The 22,700-nt window shown below is 33.8% G+C and overlaps 1 protein-coding gene, 1 long non-coding RNA gene and 1 pseudogene across 2 annotated transcripts; all 3 read right to left on the minus strand.

The window, feature by feature from the left end:
• Positions 1-3,204: 3,204 nt before the first annotated feature.
• LOC134268221 (peroxidasin homolog pxn-2-like) lies at positions 3,205-4,357 on the minus strand. The gene is made up of 4 exons (XM_062750408.1): positions 4,310-4,357; positions 3,826-3,941; positions 3,315-3,521; positions 3,205-3,240 (listed from the first exon to the last, which is right to left on the minus strand). The coding sequence occupies exons 1-4, from the start codon at positions 4,341-4,343 to the stop codon at positions 3,205-3,207; spliced, it is 393 nt and encodes a 130-aa protein (XP_062606392.1). The 5' UTR covers positions 4,344-4,357.
• Positions 4,358-6,728: 2,371 nt separating this feature from the next.
• On the minus strand, positions 6,729-12,230 carry LOC134268220 (actinia tenebrosa protease inhibitors-like; annotated as a pseudogene).
• Positions 12,231-19,646: 7,416 nt separating this feature from the next.
• Positions 19,647-20,553, minus strand: LOC134268219 (uncharacterized). The gene is made up of 2 exons (XR_009992319.1): positions 20,258-20,553; positions 19,647-19,833 (listed from the first exon to the last, which is right to left on the minus strand). It is a non-coding gene; the product is annotated as an uncharacterized LOC134268219 (long non-coding RNA).
• Between the last annotated feature and the right edge of the window lie 2,147 nt (positions 20,554-22,700).

The raw sequence follows: 22,700 nt of genomic DNA on the forward strand, positions 1-22,700 counted from the left end.
TTTGCAAAACTACTGATTTCCCCCGTTTTTTTACGCCCCTTTCGCCCTACCCTCATTTGGACGTATTTGAAACATGGCGAATTCAAAGAATACAGGATCACTTTTAATAAAAATATAAGTGGGTGAATTTAAAACGGAACAAAGTTGTTTGCAAGTGTGAAAGTGCAAAGGTTACAAGGGGCAAAAGTAAATAAATCACGAAATTAATTTAAATGAAGGAAGTTAAAGGGAAGTCAAGAATTATACCAAGAACAGTTAGTTAAGAAAAATGAAAAAGCAAAATCAAGATATTCTTCATATTCCAGTAAAACAAATGTTAGATGTGTCCGTCTTAGGTTTAGTTCATTTCATTATTTAAAGAACAAAATTTAAAGCTATATATGCCGTATTAGTGTTTTATTTTAAAGTAATAAATATATGTGGTGTCTCATCAAGTTATATAAGTTATATACTTTCTGCAAATAAGACAATTCCCCTCCATCACTTTTAAAAGTTATGAAATATTATTTGGTAAAAATTATTTTCTCTCCGTGTCGGATAAAAACCCGCCTCTTATTGTAATATTTATGATCACGTTGTCTCGCATGTTTACAGCAAACAATGGTCCAGTCTCGTGAATGAACCGAAAAGCATGATGGTCTACTACGATATTACTACAAACACGTGAGTTAGGGATTGTCAATATTGAGAGCACCTCAGAGTTGGTTACTTTTTGTACCGAGGAATAATCACGTGCAATTGTCTTTTCCATGGACATTTTCGGTTGGGTGAACTTCTACAGATGTCAGCGACTATGGATAAAGAAGTGTGGAAACCATGTTGTGCCAAAATGAAATAACTAATACAAACAAATGATATAATTTGATCAATCAAAATGGTTATTAGATACATTCGATTCTGCATTTCTTAATGGTTCAAAACAACAAAAAATATTCCACAGAATATCATGTATAAATCTGCACAATATACCGAATGCCAAAACCAGAATACTACTAAATAATATAAATATATTCTTTACATATGAACCACAGTATTTCTGACCCCCTGAAAATAATATAAAAAATCTTGCAAATAGGTTATCAGCATTGGCTCGGGCTAATTCGAAAGTGAAATTTGAAGTTTGGCAGTAAATTGTAGTGAATGAATAAAATTTAGTCATGTTTAGTAGTGAAAGATATTGGAACCTATTTTACTTGTCAGATTTCTTCGAGCTGGTTGATTTTTATTCTAACTGTTCTATCCCCCCACCCCTCGGATGAGACCGTATAAACCGAGGCCCCGTGTCGCAGTAGGTGCTGGCACGAAAAAGATCCCTGCCTGCTCAATGGCCCTAAGTGCCGAGTATAGGTTAAAATTTGCAGCTCTCCACCGGCAAATGGTGGCGTCTCCATATGAGTAAAAAATTCTCGAGAGGGACGTTAAACAATCAATCAATCAATCTATTCCCCACCCACTTAAAAAAACCCGATGCTACCTACCTGAATTAATTTTTCTTAAAGGTGTTAATCGAAATGCTTGGTTGTGCCCTCAAACTGGAATAGTTTTTAGAGGCCTGGAATTCCTTGACCAATTTTATTTTATTAGCCTAACTATATTTCTAAGAAGGCAAGATGTATGGTATGTAAGTTTCATCTACATATGTTATGTAGTTCATATTAAAAAACCAAAAGGGATAATTGACGATATCCCATTCAGGGTGTAAACATAGCAGTTTAAATTACTTTCCATACATTGTACTTGACATAAAATATTTTTTGCGCATAATGCGCTCCATACTGAAGATCCGTAAATGTTCATCCAACCGAAAATGTCCACTAGCAGTACAGCACGGAGAAACTCTAAACAAACGGACCTGTACAATGGAGTGGGGAAAACTTTATTTTTCATCATTGTTAAACATTTGTATGCAAATATGAGCATGGGATTAGTAGATAATAATGTACGTAATGCATCAAGTCTTTCTGAGATTGATTTTTTAAAAAAAACTAGCCTTTTTGAAAAACACATGAAGTATTTTATGTAGTAACACATAAATGCATTAAATGCAACTCATTGAGCTGATTGGTCTATTTGTGTCCCTCACTGAACAGACGTCACAAAATATATTTTCCTCGACCTGATGATTCTCGCGATGCTTTTCCCGCGCACATGCGCAGATCCAGGATAAACGTCAATCGTTTATAAATATGCATGAGGATATCGTGTTCTTTTCCTGACCAGTACTTTGTTAATACCGAATAAAATTTCGTCGAATTAGCAAGAATGCTTCATTTTTGGTAGCTTATCATACTCCAGAAATTTTTGTTCGGTTTCAGCTGTGCAAAAATACTGTTTAACACGGCATACATATCTTTAAAAGATCCATTTACATTTTGTATATTGTAAAAGCATAGCATTTCTTCTTTGTTGAAATAAAAGAAAATGTAAATAAAATTATGAAAGAAATAATTTATTTAGTTTTTCGTGATTTCTTTTATAATAATGTTAGAAATAAGACATTCTCCAAAGGATCCAACGATTACTATAAAAATCTACCTTGAAAATTAGTTCTATGTTCTGGGACTTAAATTTCCAGTTTGATACATTCTTTTTCTGCATTGTCTTTTTATATATACCTCCTTCTAAATTAAAGCATAAATGTCATTTACAATTCCATTTCCTACCTCGTGCGTACCACATTTAACGGAATTAGTACAGAAAGCAGGGGATATGACGTCATTACACATCATACAATCCAAACCTAGAAAACAACAAAACGAAAAATTATTCTATTTTTACAGTATACTCAGTAGATATATTTTTCACCGTGTTTTAATTTATTGATAGGAAAACTTTGTCATCGGTGTATTTTCCAACTTCATATTTCATTTGAAATTACCTTTTAATTTTCTTTCCCATCTATATTGCTGATAAAGGGATTCACAGAAAAATAATATTTCATTAAAAACAGCAAGGTTTCTTGTACGGGAAAAGACACAAAAACTAAGCACACATTTTTGAAAATCAACATTCCGAAAATTGAATAGTGTATTTATTACTCTTAAACTTTCAAAATGTCTAAATAAATGATCAATTGCATCCTTTTTACTAATAATATTACCAGTTGATTGTACAGGACTATGGGTGTTTGGTAAGGTTGTTTCCACACTTTGACTGGTTGTATGAGTTTGCATAGTTGTTGGTGGTGATGAAGTGGACGGACGCTCACTTGTGGTTTTCTCTAGCAATGTTGCAAACACCCTTGTTGTCACTTGTTGTGTTGGTGTTGTCACTTGTTGTGTTAATGTTGTCAGTTGTTGTGTTGGTGTTGTTACATGTTTTGTTGATGTTGATGTTTCCTCGGTTGTATGCTTTATTGTTGTTGTGCTCGACAGAGCCACGGTAAACACGTGATTAGCAAACTGTAAGCCATCTGAGGCGACGCATATGTACTGACCAATGTCCGCCGTGTCAAACCCGGAAATGATCAAAGTTTGACCGTTGTGCTCGGTCATTGTGTTTGGAGGCAATTGACCTTTCGGCTATACAAGAAATGGGGAGATGAATAAACATAAACAAACAAACAAAAAAAATAATAATTTATGTAAGCTATTGACAATTATTTACATAGAACCCATGCTATTTCATTAAGCCAGGTTATGGAAATCGGTGCCTTTGTGTCAAATTAAGTTTACATTTGTAATGATTTTTTATGCAGGTTAATTAATAATTATTTGATATCTAGAAAAGTTTAATGATGTACTTTGTTTAGTCTTCAATATGGTTTAATATAAAGAGGTCGAAGTTCTGCTTTGAAAAAAGCTATGGAATCCACACATTACTCACTGATATCCATGTCACGTGAGGGTTGTTTCCACCAATCACAACACATGTTAAACGAACTTCCGCTCCTATTTCAATGTGGTAGGTTTGGTCCGTAAAGATGATTTGTAAATTGTTCACTGACGAATGAATAAATTAAATATAAAAAACATGTTATATTTTTTTTTTCTCATATAGGCCTTTATGGCCTTTAAAAGTATGCATATTATTAATAATAACATTCATTTAAACAGCGGATCTTTTACGTATGAAATATCTTATAAACTAATCCTACCTCTCATGAATAATTTTACAGATATAAATTTAAAATATGAACTATGTATTTTTCCGCAATAGCTGCAGCAACATTAATTGTTTGAACTATTTTTAACATTCCTATCATCATTATTTCAAGTACAATATAAAAAAAAATACATTGTAACACATCAATAAATCTTTGGAGACAATAAATTGGAAAGAAATAAATGGTGAAATAAAAATTGCCTACCCGTCTGAATTGGTGAAACAAGATAAAGAATCATCAACACATGGACTGGACGTGCAAAATAAAAACAAACTTTTTATTTATTTCTAAAATATTTTTTTTTTTTTTTTTTAATTAAAAAAAATATATTCAGATAGACACAGGCCCAGTAATTATATCGCGCTCTTTGATTAGAGAAATAAATAACGCTCTTAATATTGCATGTATAAGGTGAGGATTCTTCAAGTTGTTTTTTTTATTGGGGGAGGGGGGCGTTCAATTCAGGAACCCCATAAGGTTTTCAACTTATAAGAAATAATAGGAGCACTGATAATCAAGGTACGCATATATCAGGACAACATTAACAGTGAATCTTTAATGTTTATCATTTGTTTACATCTATACCGCTAGAATATACATGGGGTGAGGGTATCGACCTCTAATCTATGATCCTTTGCATTTTTCTAGCACTACTGTACTTATAATGAAAATTTTGACCATCTCTTACTTATTTGGAATGAAACAGTAAATTCTGAATTTGTTAAAGCTTTAATTTCACATAAAGAACAATAAATATAAAATATGGAAAACAAATACAGTGAAGGGCCCTATAAATTTATGTTTGTATATTAAAGAGATAATACTCACTTGCACTTGAGACATCCATTTTGACCGTAAATTGTTCTGTGACATTTATAACACAGCTATCATAACTTAATCGGTCTGACAATTATCTCAAAACCTAAAACACCATTCAACTTGAAATCTCGAAATTTGAAGTAATTTTTATTAACGAAGAATAAAATGAAGAATGTTGATTTTAAACTTTTAAAAATATACAATTATATATTCCAGTATACTGTAGCATTGTTTATTTTTTTTGGCTTTTCAATTCCTTCATTTCTATAATCATTATTAATTTTTTGGTTGTTTCTTATTGGCATGACCTACAAATTCAAAATGCCATGTAGGTCACACACACATTATTGCTCTAGCCAAATACTATCCTTCTTTCCATCTTTATCTCTCTTTCATTAAACATTCGTTCTTATATACCTGTACCTATGCTGTTTGAATTTGCGATATAGATATTAACCTTCTTTGATTATACAAGTTCGATAAAATGACCGACACTGTACTTTAGATCTATAAATATGATTGTATCATGGCTGCGGTGTTTTTCCTTTGAAGTAAAGTGTACAATAACTGGAGATACACCGATGGGCGGAGCCAGCAAAAACTGTGCCGTGTAAATAAATTATTGAACACTTACGCGATTTCATCATTTTAAATCACATGTATATTGAATCTGAATTACAGAATGAAATGGGCTATAATACAAAGGCTAAATTTCTGCAAGTGAAATAAAAGTCTTTTACATAAATAAAATTACAGTGCGTATCCCAAACTACTAGATGCTTTTAAGGAACTCTGCAAATATTCAATCCTCCACAACGAGAAATCAAGTTCTTGACACCAATTTCACACAGAATTATATTAAAATATCACACCTATTGTAATAAACCGCTTTAGCAAAAGAAAAAAAACAACATCTTTGCATTGTTCTTTGCTCAACGAGAATAAGTGCAGATGTACTGCATCCACAGATGAAGACCCTGACACAGGCTTTTAGTGAACGCGACAGCTCTCAAATATGTCAAATGATCAACGGGTAACTTTTTTCTGGATTTTCGAATAACATCTGAGTTTTCCTTCTTAACTGTACAGACTGATTTTTTTCCTGTTTGATATCCAAAGGTTTTCTTGTGATATTCATTAAAATAAAATCCGTGCTTAAATTACGACGGGATGCTGCAATCGACGTCCTTTCTCACGAACACAACACGCAAAATGAGTTTATTAAAAATACTGGCAGGAGGTAGAGATTATCCATGCGGTCCATGCGGTCACCTGACAAAAACTACATTTTCTATTGGTGTAATTAACAATCCTGCATATTATTTATAATATGACGTTTGATTGGCCATGATACAAGAAAGTTATTGTAATATTTATTATGGTGTATCCTGATTTATTTGGACGAAAGGCGCGGAGACTCGTGCTTCACACTCGTCACCGCCCTTCGCCCAAATAACTCAGGATACACCATAATAAATATACAATAACTATTACTTAGCTAGTTTGTTCTTGTCCCTGCTATTTTCAATACATGCAGTAGTAGTGACTAATTCCCCCAAAACCCTTATATTCCTTTACTCTATCCTACTTAGACAGTAAAAATCACTAAGTATTTCTTTGAATTTGAATGTTAAATAATTCTAGAAATTATGTACCATCATGTCTTTTGAAAAGCTGCTGAGAGAAAAAAAAAACAAAAAACAAAAAAGTGCAAACACGGAAGTTGATGAAGACTTTTTTATTGAATATGAACAATGATGCTGGAAGATTCATTCAACCCACTTAACCATTTTGAAATTGATTCCAAACTATATGAATACCTACTTCTGCAAAAAAAAAATATGTAATTTTAAAAAATGAACCATCCGATTAATCAAAACTATTAATGAATCATGATTGTATTAGCGCCAATTAGCCAGCCCTTTGACCACAAACACGTTGACACTGCCCCCAGGTATTAAAATTGTTTTCGTTTCCTTGGCAACCGCCATAAATGAATCTCTCGCACCTTCTCGTTGCCGCGTTAAAGTGCCACCTGGGAATGCTGGCTCGACAAGGTCCTGTAACTTCTGGTAAAATACAAACACGACTTACAGCTCCTGGAATTAACAACAGCAAGATAGTCTCATTATCTGCATAATGGTACATGTATGTGTTATTTGCATTTGTAACATTTTAAAAGTAATACATTTTTGGGACAAATTAGACTCCTGGGATAAGAAGGAGGTCAAATAAGCTAAGGGATGTACACGTAAGTGTGTTCAGATAGGAACTCTCTAAATAAAATTGGTAAAACGAACGATTTGACACTTTCTCATAACAAACACCTACTGCTTAAATAAGTGCAAGCTTTTTTCATCTCTATGCATTTTTCATAAATATAATCAAAGAAATAGACTTCATTTCGAAATTTAAATAAGAAATGTTTTAAAGTAATCTGTGAAAGGTAGCCTCGCCTCCAGTCAAATTATGGTGATTGAGAAGCATTAACCCCTTTTTTCAAATAAGAAAAATAAAAAAAAAATAATGAATTTGGACACAATTAAAAAAAAAAAACTGGTTACCTCCTCCGCCTCCGGCGTTTCCACATGTGTCCTCACACTGCTGCCGGGTAATGAAGTTATTTCCGTTTCCTGCGCAGCCGCCGTAGATAAATCGCTCACACTGACCGCTAGCCATACTCCAGCTCCAGCGAGGGATGAAGGCCCGACATGGACCAGAGTCACCAGGCAAACCACACATTCCTGAAAATTTGAAAATATTTTGATTATGATAAGCAAAGCGGTGTTTTGGTCCCCTATCGGCAACTAAAGTGGAATCAGGTTCGCGAAAAAAAAATATTAAAAGGACATGGTTCCATCTAAATAATCGAAGCGGCTTGTATAACAGAAGTTAGTTACATATATGTTCGGAAAAGGTGTTAAATACATCGAAAACACTTACGTTACATCATAGGACATTTATCACGTTGTCGTCAAAAATGATGGATTACACTTTCTTGAAGAATAAAGATACTAACCGGGGGCAGGTCCGTCATTTCTATCACACACACGGCGACATTCCATTAAAGTGTTAAAGCGGTTCCGGTTCCCTCCACATCCGCCGTAGACGAATTCGACATCGCCCTGTGTTAGGGTTATACGTCCAGGAAGGAAAGAATCCCAAACAGTTCCCTGACTGCGCATGCTGCAAGAGGCAGGGACTTCCTGAAATTTACGACCAAAAGGGAATTTAAACTTCGCATGCATGAAGATTTATGTATTCACATTGGTACACCCTACGTATTGAAATGTATTGCGCATGATGCAAATGTTCAAACATGAAAAAAATGGAATCATTGTCAAAAGGAATCCCCAAGTTCTATGTTTTGTATTATGTATGTTTATTAGCCATTATTAGTTATGCTTTTTTAATACAAACGTGCACATAGATTGTAAGATTTATCATAGTCAAAACAGTTTGTTGGTATTACCTGGTGGAAACACTCCCCCGTCCCCTCCCCCTCCGCCACCTCCCCCACACCTCTGCTGACAGGCTTGGAAGGTTTGGAAGTTGTTTCTGTTGCCTCGGCAACCGCCATACTCGAAGGGCTACACTGCCCTGAGAGCGGGATTAAAGAAGAAGCGGCGCATGCTCGCACGACATGGCCCCTGGACGGGCGGAAGTGTACAGACATCACCCACTTAAAAGAAAAACAAAGAAGGTATTCATGTTAAAAAGGTAAAATAACTGTTCTGTAGTAACTGATCTGTTTTTGTCTTCAAATTCATAATTATTTTTTTTCAATCATGATATCGAACTATTCATAACAGTGGCGTAGCATCGTTTTTGAAAGTGGGGGGGGGGGGGCAGCCAAAGAGAAAAAAAATTTTACTTACCTGAAAAAGTTGACAAGCAAAAAAAAAGAAGGAAAATGTTGAAAGTCGAAAATCCTATTTCGTGAGGGGGGGGGGGGGGGAAATAAAAACTATAAAAAAAAAGAAAACTTTTTTCAGTGTCAACTACTTTCAATACCAATTCTAATACTTCATTTTCGGTACATCACTAATAGTGGGGGGGGGGGAGCAACCAGGTTTTCAATTAACATTTCCTATAGTATAAGTAAGGTTGGGAAAAAAGTGGGGGGGGGGGGGGGGCAGGCGCCCCCCCCCCCCCCGTTGCTACGCCCCTGCATAAAAGGATATCATCGTGACGGTCCCATTGTTTTGAAAACATTTGTTCAAAGAGGTGCATAAAACAGTAAACCATTGAATATGAATTTAGCAACCTCAATCCCATTCGTGGAATACATTTATAAAATATTTTGTATTAACATTATTCACATAAAAAAATTGGTAATTTTTCCAGGCCTTTTTCTGAAATCTTCAATTCTTTTTAAATTTCTGTGCCCTTGATATTTGATAAATTTTCACTGATGCTTACATCTCGTTTTAATATAGGAAGTGATGGGCTCCTTAAAATAATTTGCAAGAACAGAGAAAATTCGAGTTTAAATCTGCATCCCCAATGCTTTGAACATTACCAAAATTACTTCGATTCTACAATTCCATGCAAAAAGCAGCAAAACGAATGAAGTGCAATCAACTTATTATATATATAGATTCATCCAACCTTTAACCTTTTCTAGAGTACAATTCGTTAAGGTAAATCGGTGTGTAGGTAACTAAGGGAGTTTGAAGACCACTTTGCTCACCCGCACTATAGCACCAAAAGAAACACAATTCCAGGCACCTTTGGGGTGTCCTCAAAATGGCCTCGGAGCTGTAATATACATACCGACTCCCCCATTGCCGCAGATTTGCTGGCATTCTTGTCTGCTGGGAAATCTGTTTTCGTTTCCCTGGCAACCAGAATAGAAGAAAGCACGACATCTTCTAGTGATGGCGTCATAATAATAACTTAAGAACCTGCCTCGACAGTTTCCGGTTAGTCTTGGTAAATAACAAAATGGTTGCCTAGCTAAAACAAATAGAACAGATGTATTTCAAATTAATATTACAAAGCTATTTTCAAACTTTTTCCCCTCCCACATTTTACGTATTTTTTCTATTGTTCATTTTTAAACAATTTAAACTAAAAATAAATGTATTTGTCGATCATAAACTACTAGAGACTGCAAGAAACAGGTTGTGTATAAGATTGAAACACTATGCACTTGGCGGCAACAAAGTTTGAAATTGTTATTTCTAGCATATAGATTACAGGCAAGGTCACAAGGTCATTGACCTATGTGTCATTTGAAAGAACTTAAGTTAGAAGGCATGCTTACAGTGTACCAAATATTAAGTCTCTGTCACTTATGGTTAAAAAATTATTGAGAAGGTTTAAATAGGCCTTTTTAGCATATAGGTCACAGTCAAGATCCCAACGTCATTGACCTTTGTGTCATTGGAAGAACTTAATAAGTGGACTATACTTATAAAAAATAAAGTCTCTATCTCTTACAGTTCAAAAGTTATGGCGAATGTTAAAAAAAATTTAGCATATAGGTATCGGTCAATGTAATAAGGTCATTAACTTTGGTGTCTTCTGAGAGAGCTTAATTAGTGGAGTAAGTATTCTTAATATGCAGTCCCTATCTCTCTAGTTCAAAAGTTTTGGCGAAGCTAAATTAATCCTTACCTTGTTCAAGGCCACCATCAGGCGGAGTGACATCTACAAATGTGTTTGTGTTATCTAAATTATTATCCGGAAAAGTAGTTCCTATTGCTACCCCTCCCGCCCCGGGTCCCATTCCCCCTAGCCCACCATTTACTCCTAGCCCGCCATTCCCCCCTCCTAGACCAGTGTTGAATCGTTGACCTATTCCACCATTTATACCGAGACCGCCATTTCCTCCGAAGGCCCCACCGCCTCCGAAATCTTGTGTTAGGACCTCATTAGTGAAAAGCTGTAAAAAAAGATATGTTGAAATTTATATCAGTCATACCATGAATTATTAAATTATGAACCATTTTGACCATCTTGGTTTTTGCATCGTTTCCTGATTAGAAAGCACACATGTTGTTAGTCATGACAGCTTTTAAAAACCCCTAAAAAAGTCCAAAGATGCTTTGATTCATTGATTAAAATTGTATCTTGTTTTACGGCACATTCATGAAGAAGATTCTTTAAATTAATGCTTTTGTTAACAATGAAAAAAATGGCGACTGACGCTATTACTTCGAGCATGCGCTACCAACCTAGCTAGCGTTCTATATCAAGAGATCAGCGCTAAATTCAAATTAATTAACATATCAATATCCATAAATAATGCTTTCACGTGTGTTATAAATACATCTCAAAGCTTCATTAGACATATGACATATAATAACATTAATTAAACTGTTGGATTATCATGGAAGCTTTAAAGAATCCTTTATGATATTTCTTAGAACAATTCTCAGGTAAGGTTGGACTTTCAGTAAGGCAGGGCATTCTCGACGTTACATACATGTAATTAGAATCTTAAAATTACACAGCTTTCATTCACTGTTGAAATATACATTGGATAAAATTTCGGGAAATGTCAACTAGTGAATCGAATAACCAATGACATTGTCTCGTCCGGCATAGAGGTGGAGCTTAAATCGTCCCATGGTTCTCAACAACAATTTAAAGTAGCTGATATTATTAATTTCTTAACCAATGAGAATCTATTCGCCATTTGACATACGCTTATGCCGTAGCGACGAGAATGCCATGCCTTACTGAAAGTCCAAGGTTAACTGAAAATTGTCCTAAAATACATATCATTTTATGCTTTGACACAAATGTGGATCGGAATAAAACCTACAAAATTATTACCTTTTTTTAAAATTTACTGTCATATTCGACTCTTTTTTTCTAATTTATTTCACCTAAGAAGAGTTCTCATGAAATCTGCATGAGTTTCATTTGATACTCGTGCAACATCTTTTCCAGAACTCTGAATGAACTTCGTCCCTATTTCATTTTGATTACAGTTGGGGAACTTTAAATGCTATTAATCTAATCAACTTTTCTTAAATGCCACTTATAAATTACAAATACTTCGACGTCACACCTAACTGCGGTAAAAACCTCTTGAAATAATATGTTTCCGTTAATTACTGTCCATAGGTGTTATGTATATTTCACGTTTGTTCATTTTTCTGCAAGTCAGAGGGAGTATTATGACCCATCAATGGTCATTTTAAACCAAGGTCCTTATCAGCTCCTGTTACAAGAGGTTAGGGGTCATGGTGTATCAGGTACTACATACATTTTTGACCATATTTAATGTTTGTACCTGCGAACCGTAAAATAACGACGAGTTTGGCAGGTGTTTGCCATCGCCTACATTCATGATGGTACATCATTATCCATTGGCAATGAAGTTGGAGGGGATATAGTGCTTTTGTGTGCGCATGCGTGTGGGTGGGTTAGTGTATGCGCATCAGAAGTATCAGTTACGCAAGTGATATTATTTTATATTAAGATATATGTATTTTTTTTTCGAAGGGATGTTCCGTTTTGGTGTACCCTTATTTACTTTCATGGAAGATACTTCATCTTTTTTTTTATTAATTTGTTTTTAACACACATTGAATTAATTTTGCCTTTTTCTTTTATCATTCAAACATTTTTTTTAAAACAAACTGCGTATCTGAAATATTCGATTCAAAGATGAACCTCTAAGCAAAACGTTATTCCCAATATCACACCTACATGTTTGTTTTAAAAAAAAATATGGAGAAAGTATTTGAACACATTTTCTGGTCCGTCATTTTTAAATGCTTACTCCAAGTGTGATTATTTATATTTCCAACTATCACAAAATACTTTACAGTTTAGGTTGGACCATAGTTTAATTTATCAATTTACATAATCGAAATAAGGGAATATCTCAACTAATAACATTGTGACTGATTTTGAGTTATCTTTCTTATTTAGAGTAACTAACGCCTTAAGATAAAAAATTAATCATAAATTGATTTTTTTTTTCATCATTTAAAATGCATGTAGGACATCTATAAAAATAAGATTCGTATTTTATGTAAAATAAAAAAAAAAACCTGACAAATTATGTCGTTACAATTTTCAATTCATTAAGTCGGGATCGAAATCACAATAATTAATAACCGTAGTTTGTTGATACACACGTTGCTTAACCCCACTTGTCAAATCATAGCCTTAAGAGATCTGCCATTACAGAAGCGCGTGGCAAAAAATCACGTTCTGTATGATTTACGGCGCCAGCTTGTGGTCAATGAATATCAATAATTGACAGGCTGATCGTTTTCAATGGAAGTCGTACCTTTACTGTCCTACTTATTAAGGCCCAGCGCCCACAAATATATAATTATTTAAATTATTTAATTGTAAAAATCGAGGAGGGGGATTTCTGTTGCAAAAAAAAATCTTCCCCCTTTTATTTTATACATTAATGTTGAGAATGAGAATACGAACTTATGAGAGGAAAGTACATATTTTAGAAAATTTTTATATTTGTTTTCTATTTCATGTTCAACTTTGAAACTGATACAGTTGTATACACCGAATGTGTGGAGGAGGACTAGTTTACAGTCGACGAACATAAAATTTGACAGAAGTTATTATTATAGAACCAGTTTATGATGGAGTTCAAATTACGAAAGGTTGTTTTGGCAATTGAATGTCATTGGTCGTTCTACTTTAGTGGGAGAATAACAGTGGGTGTTATTAAATAAGATATAGGGAAGGTCAAAATAATGATATTTATTTGTGTGCAATCGAGATTTCATAAACAAAGGTGAAAAATGAGCCTTTATGAAAATAATTGAAAATCTCGTAAAGCCCCTGGAATGAGATAAGCACAAATCATAGATACATTATATATTTCACCTTTTATGTTACTAAACAAGAAAGTTATCTTGAGGACAGGTCGGTCTAAAAATAATCTAGTTTTGACATTCCCATTGCCTGCATTGTCTAAAATGTACATAAATAGACGTGCAACGCAGTCAACATAATGATAAAAATAATAAAAAGAAAATATATAAAAGAATAAAAACCCAAATATATTCACTTCAGAACAAAATATTGAAGTAGAACATTTTTAAATTAATTTTTTTTCTATCGTTATCTTTACTGCTTAAATAACATATTTCCTAACAGGTCTTTTATACATTTATAATAACATGTATTTTTTTTCTTTTCCAATTCCTAGATGTTAGAAGGGAAATTTGCGAATTTGTACATGTACATCATCATCAGAGATTAGAAGTCCGTGATAAAATTATAAGACTGAGGTGATTAAAGGAAAACATTGAGTCTCAGAAATTTTTCTGTCGTTCACATGTTGCTTTAAAAAATAAAAATAATTTGAATAGTGAAGATAAAGTATTTTTCAAACTATTACAATTATTATAAAAAATATACAATTATATTTGTTTTTAGAAATTTATATATTTCTATACTTATATAAAAGAAAAAAAATATGACTTACGATTTTCAATAACATATGATTGATTTGTTTAAAATATCACTAGATAAGAAAAAAAATATATTACCTGAATTAATAAGATTAACAGTGAAAATCCTAGATACATAATTACTCTTCTCTTTTCTACAAAACATAAAAACAAATGCACAAACGTCCATGGACTTGTAGGTCACGTGGTATCATAATGGCGTCGCCATGAACGTTTATTTGCTTTTTATCGCCTTCGTATTTTTGGGAGAAACCGCCTCAAAATAATTGCACAGAAGTTTCTCTGTGTGCTTGTGGATTTTTTCCACACCTGAAATCATTAGTGAAGGAAACAAACAAATTATCAGTTTGTGAACAATTTGGGCGTCTTTGTTTATTATTATTTGTGACTTAAAACAATAAATAAATGAGGAAGACTTCAAGAAAAAAGAATTACCTAATATTTCTTAAGGTTAATTTCGGGGCCTACTGATCATCTAATAAGCGCTTCATAAACGTGTTTTTGAAATCTTATAAGGAAATGTGGATGAAATTAAAACTGATTATTATACATCTACTGAATTTTTCCTATGTAAAAGTTAGGCGATGAAATGTGAATAATTCCCTAGAATTATCAGATAATTGACTACTTCCCCGTGCTTTAGTAAAATGAGCTAATCCCTGCTTTAGAAGCAAATTTCCCGGTTATCCGTAAATCTTTTGATTTCACTTTTGTATCGGTCTAATATGTTAATGGACTCATCCCCGTGTATTAGTCTTGAAACTAATTCCCCACCATTCGTAATCCTCTATTTGTACCGATATAATAAAACAGTTAAAAATATATCACTGAGGGAGTTAGCAACATTCCAATTCCCCTCAACCAGGACTATTTCCCTCGGCGAAATATTTCTGGCCGGCCTTGGAGGATTGGAATCTTTCTGACCCCCTCTATGATATACTTTAACTGTATAATACTCGTACATAGGTCATGTACAGGAAGCCTTTTATGACACATAAGTCAAGATCAATATCAATTCATTTTTTATACATGTATTTGAATTATATATATTATGGATTCAAAAATTGGCCCAACGAGAACCAGAGATCAGAGATTTTCCTTCTTATTTTTGCAGGGAAATGATTAACGTCAAATCCTAAAACTGACAAAAGTCGTATATCATTAGGTCAAGATAACGCCAAGAAATTTTTGAATATTTAGTGTGTAATGAAGTTAAACTATATACCAGGAAATGGTTTTCTGTGGTAAATAAGGAGTATGGAATCATCAAACTAAATTGAAAACTTTGTAGAATTTGTTGTATATATTAATTCTCTGTCTGTATTATGATCTAGATTCCAATTTTCCACTGAGAAATCATTGACTGTAAAGCTACATATCCGTAGAGCTTCCAACTTTGTTATTTTATGAGAGTATGTTTAGCCCGAACTTTAGATCATTAATTCATATATATACATATATATATATATTTTAAGTCAGTCGATTTCAAAATATTTTTCGAAAAAATGTTTTTCAAATTCGTTTTTTATTTTATATTAATATTTCTATTTTTAAAATATATTTTTGAATGAATCTATCTTTCATGAAAAATTTTAGAATTGAAGGAAAAAAGTTGACATTCTTCAAAGTAAACCATCTCCCATGCAGATTTGTCGTTCCTTCCTCTCTCAGACACCTCTTCAATGGACTCACGTCAAGATTTTTGACATAAAGTATAAAACGTGATATTTGCAGGAATATCTCAAGTTAAATTAAGAGTTCTGGATTAATTCTAGTGAATATCTATCTAAAAAGTCAGACATTAGTATAGAAATTAAATCATAATGAATTAAAACACGCACTATTTCTTAAATTGTGATATACACGAGCCAACGACAGAGGTGAATGTATGAGCCGATGGTAGAGAGCGCAAAGTATAAGCATTATATATTTATATCCACTGAATATTTTCTCCTTTATTTTTAAAGAAAACCCATTGCGTTAATCACTGCATGCGTTAACAAACGTGTCCAATAATTATCAGTTTAAGATTTTTCAATTAAAACATTTCACCACTTTACAGCATTTTCCGTGCAAATACTCTAGCAACACATGGGCCTAAATATTTTACAGACCTTTTAGAAGAATATTTACATATGATCTGTTTATAGGCCCCCTTTAAATTATTTTTAAGGAGAGTTTTATAAATTACATAAGAATGTAAAAGAAATATAAGTAACCATAGGATACATGGCATATTTTCCAGAAAAGTTATAGAACATTTCGTCTTAAACCTCCTAATGTTATAGGTCAATTAATAGTTAGAATAATATCATAAAGAAGAAATATTAAATCACCCGCGTGGCGCAGTGTTTAGAGTGTCTGCTCAAGAACTTCGAAGTAAGGATTTATTCCTACGTCGCTGGTTCGTATCCCAGTGTTGGACGTAGAGACCGCATCCTCGAATGAAACCGTATAAACCGAGGTCCCATGTCGCATAGGTGATAAAACGAAATAAAATCTCTTCCTATACTCAGTGGCCCCGAGTGCCGAGTATAGGACATAATTTGTAGGTCTCCATCGGCAAGTGGTGGTGTCTCCATATGATTTAAAAAATACTCGAAATGGACGTTAAATAATATACAATCAATCAGTCAATCAGAAAATGTGACTCACAAAACCCGCTATGAGTGATTTTTCTACTTGAAATTTTATCAACAAATATATTTTACTCAAATATATATTCTTAATGATAAAACAATGTAGGTATCCAGGCATTGGGAGAAAAATATGTATTTTTATACTCATTGAGTACTTTTTTCTATTTAGTATAATTGATATAAAATACATCTTGTAAAACGTTTGTACTTGTAAATGTCATAATTTCATTTTTACTCTAATCGTTTATGTCTTTAATTTTATTTGAAATTTAGTTTATCACATGTGTGCAACATTTTTAGGAATTCCGGATGGGCAATTTTCTTGTCTTTAGATCCGGCAACTATACTTGTGCATAACGTAACTTCCGCTCAGCATCTTTGTAAATCTTGCGTTAACGTCCGGCAAAACGAAATTAGCGACATGGTCAGGAGAACAAGGTAATTAGCAATTATGCATACATTAAAAATTCTTATGCTTACAATAACGTCTAACGCCCCTGGTCTTTTTAGTTAATGTCTTTGATTCAGTATAGATTTAACAATTACTCTGCATGTAGAACATTTTTGTACGAACATTGCCAGTTTGTTTTTATACATGGCGCCATTTTGACCCACATGTAGTGAAATGTTGATTGATAATTATTAGTCCCATAGCAATTTGTATTTCATATATCATACCAATTTAATGATTAAATAGAACTGATTTATTATGTAAATTATCACTAGTGAGATTATTTGTTGTGTGCATGGAATTTTGTGTCATTATTTACTTAAGAGTTATTCCCCTTTGTACGGCAATGTTAGGTAAAGTGCCAAGTTTGTTTACATATTTTATTTTCTTATTGTTACTTGTAATAATTTAATTGAGATTAAGAAGTGAGTTAGATGAATGTTTATTTGTTATTCATGTTACATACTGCGTACTAGTCAATTGGGTGAAATTCTTGAATATTCTAGACTATACATGTACGTATACTAAAGATAAGATTAGTGCATGTTTGTGTGCTTAATGAAATTCTAGATTTTCTTGTTATGTAATCCTAGCTGCAGAACTGTAGCTCTCTGCTTGAGAAAATTAGGACAGATAAAGCAGAGAGCTACAAATCCATGCATTGTAAAAACCTGCGATTTACGCCGACGGTTTTTTGTCGCTTACTTCGGGTATTTTTCTTATATTTTATACTTTCCCCAGCTTTAAGATTGGTATTTTTAAATCTTATGTATTAATCAAACATTTAACTTCAATTCCTGACATTCTAATTACCTTTCAACGCTTTCTAGAGAGCTACAGTTCTGAGGCTAATGTAATCCTTAATGAATTTTGTAATTTTTAACAGTTCTTACGTTGATGAAACAATAAACTCTTGACATCACCAGTATTTGAACATTTTAATGACCCAGGTAGCGAGTATGTTAACGGATCTACCACCTAATTTTAATTAGATTGTTAATGACCTAGCAAGCTACAGTACTTCTGCTTTAATTAAGACTTCACAGATCACCTATAATTCACTTTCATGCCAAAAAAACTCTATTGTCATAGAGTTTAAAATCACAACATAAACACAGATTTTTCAATTCAAAATTATTTTCGAGAAAACAGTAAGTTTTTTAAAAAAAAATTATAATATATTTCGAAATTAAATGTTAATATCAATCACTGGCCGAAAGGGGTCTCTGTTTTATCTACTTTAATTTAACCTGTGCAGAGACTTGCGTTCAAATAAAACCTATGTCATAGTTTATCAGCCGGTAGTATCGGGTCGTGATAACACCAAGAATATTCCCGAGAATTTTGCTTTGAAATAAACAATTATCAACTGAATGGGGTAAAGACATGGTATAAATAAGTGTCTCAAGTTTATGTGTTATCTATTATGTAATACAAACGATTGATCAATAGAAGAATTTAACATCTGTAAGAAAGCTCACATGTTCCTTGTATATATAGCCTTGAAATTACTCTAAAGGAGACATTTGAACAATAAGCATGATCAGGCATATAATTGAAACAAAATCAACATTTTTCATATGAATAAATATTAAATTATTTTAAAAAAGAAATTTACTGTCTAAATGCCTGATGTCGTGTAAGATGTTACGTGAAAACCGACTTTGTACATACTGATTGCCGGTCCATTTATTATATACTGAATTGTCGACAGATTTTTCTTTTTTTTCCCCATACGAACATACGAATTATGAGCAAACGGCGTGTGTAACAGGTTGGAAGGGGATCTTCACTCTTCCATGGCACCTGAACCCATCTCTAATGTTTTCGAGGTCCGCCTTGCTCCGCACTTGTATTGTTTTATGGACTTTTGAGCTTTAATACATATTTCACGTTCTGGTCAGAAGATCGCCAACATTCATTTTTTTAAATACAAATGATATTAGTCGCCCTTGCGTCCAGTAGTTGGAAAGTCTGCTCTAAGAGTCGCATAGTAAGAAGTTGATCTTGACGTCGTGGAATACGGACGTGGATACTGGCCCCACAGATGAGACCGTAGTAGGTGCTGGCATGAAAAAGATCCGTCACTGCTCAATGACCGAGTGCTGAGAAAAGGACAAAACTTACAGCTCCCCGACAAGTGGAGCCGTCTCTATATGAGTGAACAATTTTTGAGAGGGACGTTAAAATAAGATTTAAAAAAAACCTGTACCAATATAGTATTTTAAACCATTTATTTCGTCCATAAGACGCATACGTAGAGCAGTAGTACAGCTTTAGGCCGTTTATTTTATGGTCGTGGAGGTTAAAGTAAATCCACAAGTTTAAACCGAGGTCATGTGTCACAGTTCCGAGTATGTCTAAATTTGCAGTCCTTCGCCGGGAATTGTTGGTGTCCCAATTTGACTGAAAAAATTCAAAACAAGCAAACACTCAAAACAATACTTAAAATCTAAAGTTAACTAAATTAAAAATGACATGTATATGTTTATATATTCTTTCTTTGATTCTTTCAAGCTAAAATTTATATGCCATATATTTTTTTTCTGTCCTTAAGCTTGTTCGAGCCTTAAAATCAAACGCTTGTGTCTCGCTGTAGGCATTTGCACTACAGTAGGTCCTAATTTTGTTTCTTTTCCTCTGTATATGGTGACGTTTTTCGAAGCAAGTTAAAAAGAAAAAAAATATATAAATATATCATTCAATTATTTTTCTTCGAAAAAGAATCAGTCTGAACATTGTATAAAATTTACAAATGCTAACAGGTTCGGTGGGAGCTTTAATTCATTTTTATGATAATATTCCTTGTGATTGTATTTCACTTGGATACATTTTCTAGTCCTCTTCTTCGTCGATGTGCTTCAGGTCGTCTTTGATATGAAGATCTTCTTCTTTTCTACTTCTATCATCATCATTCTCTCTTGTTTGGTAAACCTCTTCAAACTTCTTGCATTTGATGTCAAGAGCATCCAACAAATCTTTCCACGTCTTCTCGGTAAAAGCCTTTACTTTACATCTCCTGTGATCCATGAGTTTCTTCAAACCTTTGGTGTTTTTCTCGCTTTGCCTCGTTTTCAATCCATGGACATGTGGCTCCCCCTTCGTTATGCACGAGCGGCGTTTTATCTTATAAAGACTAGCAAAGTAGATCGTTAACTGCAGTTGTCTTTTTCTGCCAAGAAAACCTTAGCATTCTCTCCATATAGCAAACTCAATAAAAGCCGAATTAACGTTAATCTGATTCTTCCCCGGGGAGATGTGCGCCAAGCAATTAATGTCAGCAGGTTTGAGGGAGGGATCTTAAAATTTACTGGGTTTAAATTATAGGTAGAATACTAATTATTTAGAAGATTTGAATCCCCCCCCCCCCCCGTCTTTTTTTTGGGGGGGGGGGGAGTTAAAAATAGGGAAGGAAATTAATTATAGTAAAGTAATTCTTTAAAAAAAATAAGCTGTATTTAATTTTTTTTACGTAATTCAATTTCAAAATATTTTTTCTTAGTACTAATTGGCATCTGGTAGTTGTGGAAGTACCGCGTCGAAATATAGATAAAAGGGTACCAAATTCCCGGACGCTTACATCATTTCCTGGTTGAACAAGATGGAGACGAGTACTGAATGGGTAGACGTTACCCGATTGGCTATGTAAACATTTTCATTTAAAAGTGAATATTTTCTGTTGATTTTTTTTTTTCTTATTTTCTTCAATTCAACTTTTTTAAATATAAATTTTGGTACCAGTGCCTCTGACATTTTACGTATTTTGTAAATAAATAAAGAGTTTTGACAGGAACTATTTAGGGCATAAGGGACTACTTCCTGGGGTAGACGTTTATTTTTTCTCTAACTAAGAGAGCTAAGAACCTAGGATCCACCCCCAGAAGTCTGCTGCCGTAAATTGTCTTGCCGGCGTTTTGGGAATATGGGTGATTTGCATCAATTACACTTTTATTGACTCCATCGCTGTCGAAATCGAACGAGATTTCTTGGCATGACACAAATAGAAAAGGGGGGTTTAGATCTTTTACCGTGACACAAATAGAAAAGGGGGGTTTAGATCTTTTACCATGCCAAGAAAACCTTAGCATTCTCTCCATATAGCAAACTCAATAAAAGCCGAATTAACGTTAATCTGATTCTTCCCCGGGGAGATGTGCGCCAAGCAATTAATGTCAGCAGGTTTGAGGGAGGGATCTTAAAATTTACTGGGTTTAAATTATAGGTAGAATACTAATTATTTAGAAGATTTGAATCCCCCCCCCCGCCTTTTTTTTGGGGGGGGGGAGTTAAAAATAGGGAAGGAAATTAATTATAGTAAAGTAATTCTTTAAAAAAAATAAGCTGTATTTAATTTTTTTTACGTAATTCAATTTCAAAATATTTTTTCTTAGTACTAATTGGCATCTGGTAGTTGTGGAAGTACCGCGTCGAAATATAGATAAAAGGGTACCAAATTCCCGGACGCTTACATCATTTCCTGGTTGAACAAGATGGAGACGAGTACTGAATGGGTAGACGTTACCCGATTGGCTATGTAAACATTTTCATTTAAAAGTGAATATTTTCTGTTGATTTTTTTTTTTCTTATTTTCTTCAATTCAACTTTTTTAAATATAAATTTTGGTACCAGTGCCTCTGACATTTTACGTATTTTGTAAATAAATAAAGAGTTTTGACAGGAACTATTTAGGGCATAAGGGACTACTTCCTGGGGTAGACGTTTATTTTTTCTCTAACTAAGAGAGCTAAGAACCTAGGATCCACCCCCAGAAGTCTGCTGCCGTAAATTGTCTTGCCGGCGTTTTGGGAATATGGGTGATTTGCATCAATTACACTTTTATTGACTCCATCGCTGTCGAAATCGAACGAGATTTCTTGGCATGACACAAATAGAAAAGGGGGGTTTAGATCTTTTACCGTGACACAAATAGAAAAGGGGGGTTTAGATCTTTTACCGTGACACAAATAGAAAAGGGGGGTTTAGATCTTTTACCATGCCAAGAAAACCTTAGCATTCTCTCCATATAGCAAACTCAATAAAAGCCGAATTAACGTTAATCTGATTCTTCCCCGGGGAGATGTGCGCCAAGCAATTAATGTCAGCAGGTTTGAGGGAGGGATCTTAAAATTTACTGGGTTTAAATTATAGGTAGAATACTAATTATTTAGAAGATTTGAATCCCCCCCCGTCTTTTTTTTTTGGGGGGGGGGGAGTTAAAAATAGGGAAGGAAATTAATTATAGTAAAGTAATTCTTTAAAAAAAATAAGCTGT

Source organism: Saccostrea cucullata, unplaced genomic scaffold (assembly GCF_032062105.1).
Source record: "Saccostrea cucullata isolate Sc308-1 unplaced genomic scaffold, CSIRO_AGI_Scuc_v1 ctg9447, whole genome shotgun sequence".
Lineage (NCBI taxonomy): Eukaryota > Metazoa > Mollusca > Bivalvia > Ostreida > Ostreidae > Saccostrea > Saccostrea cuccullata.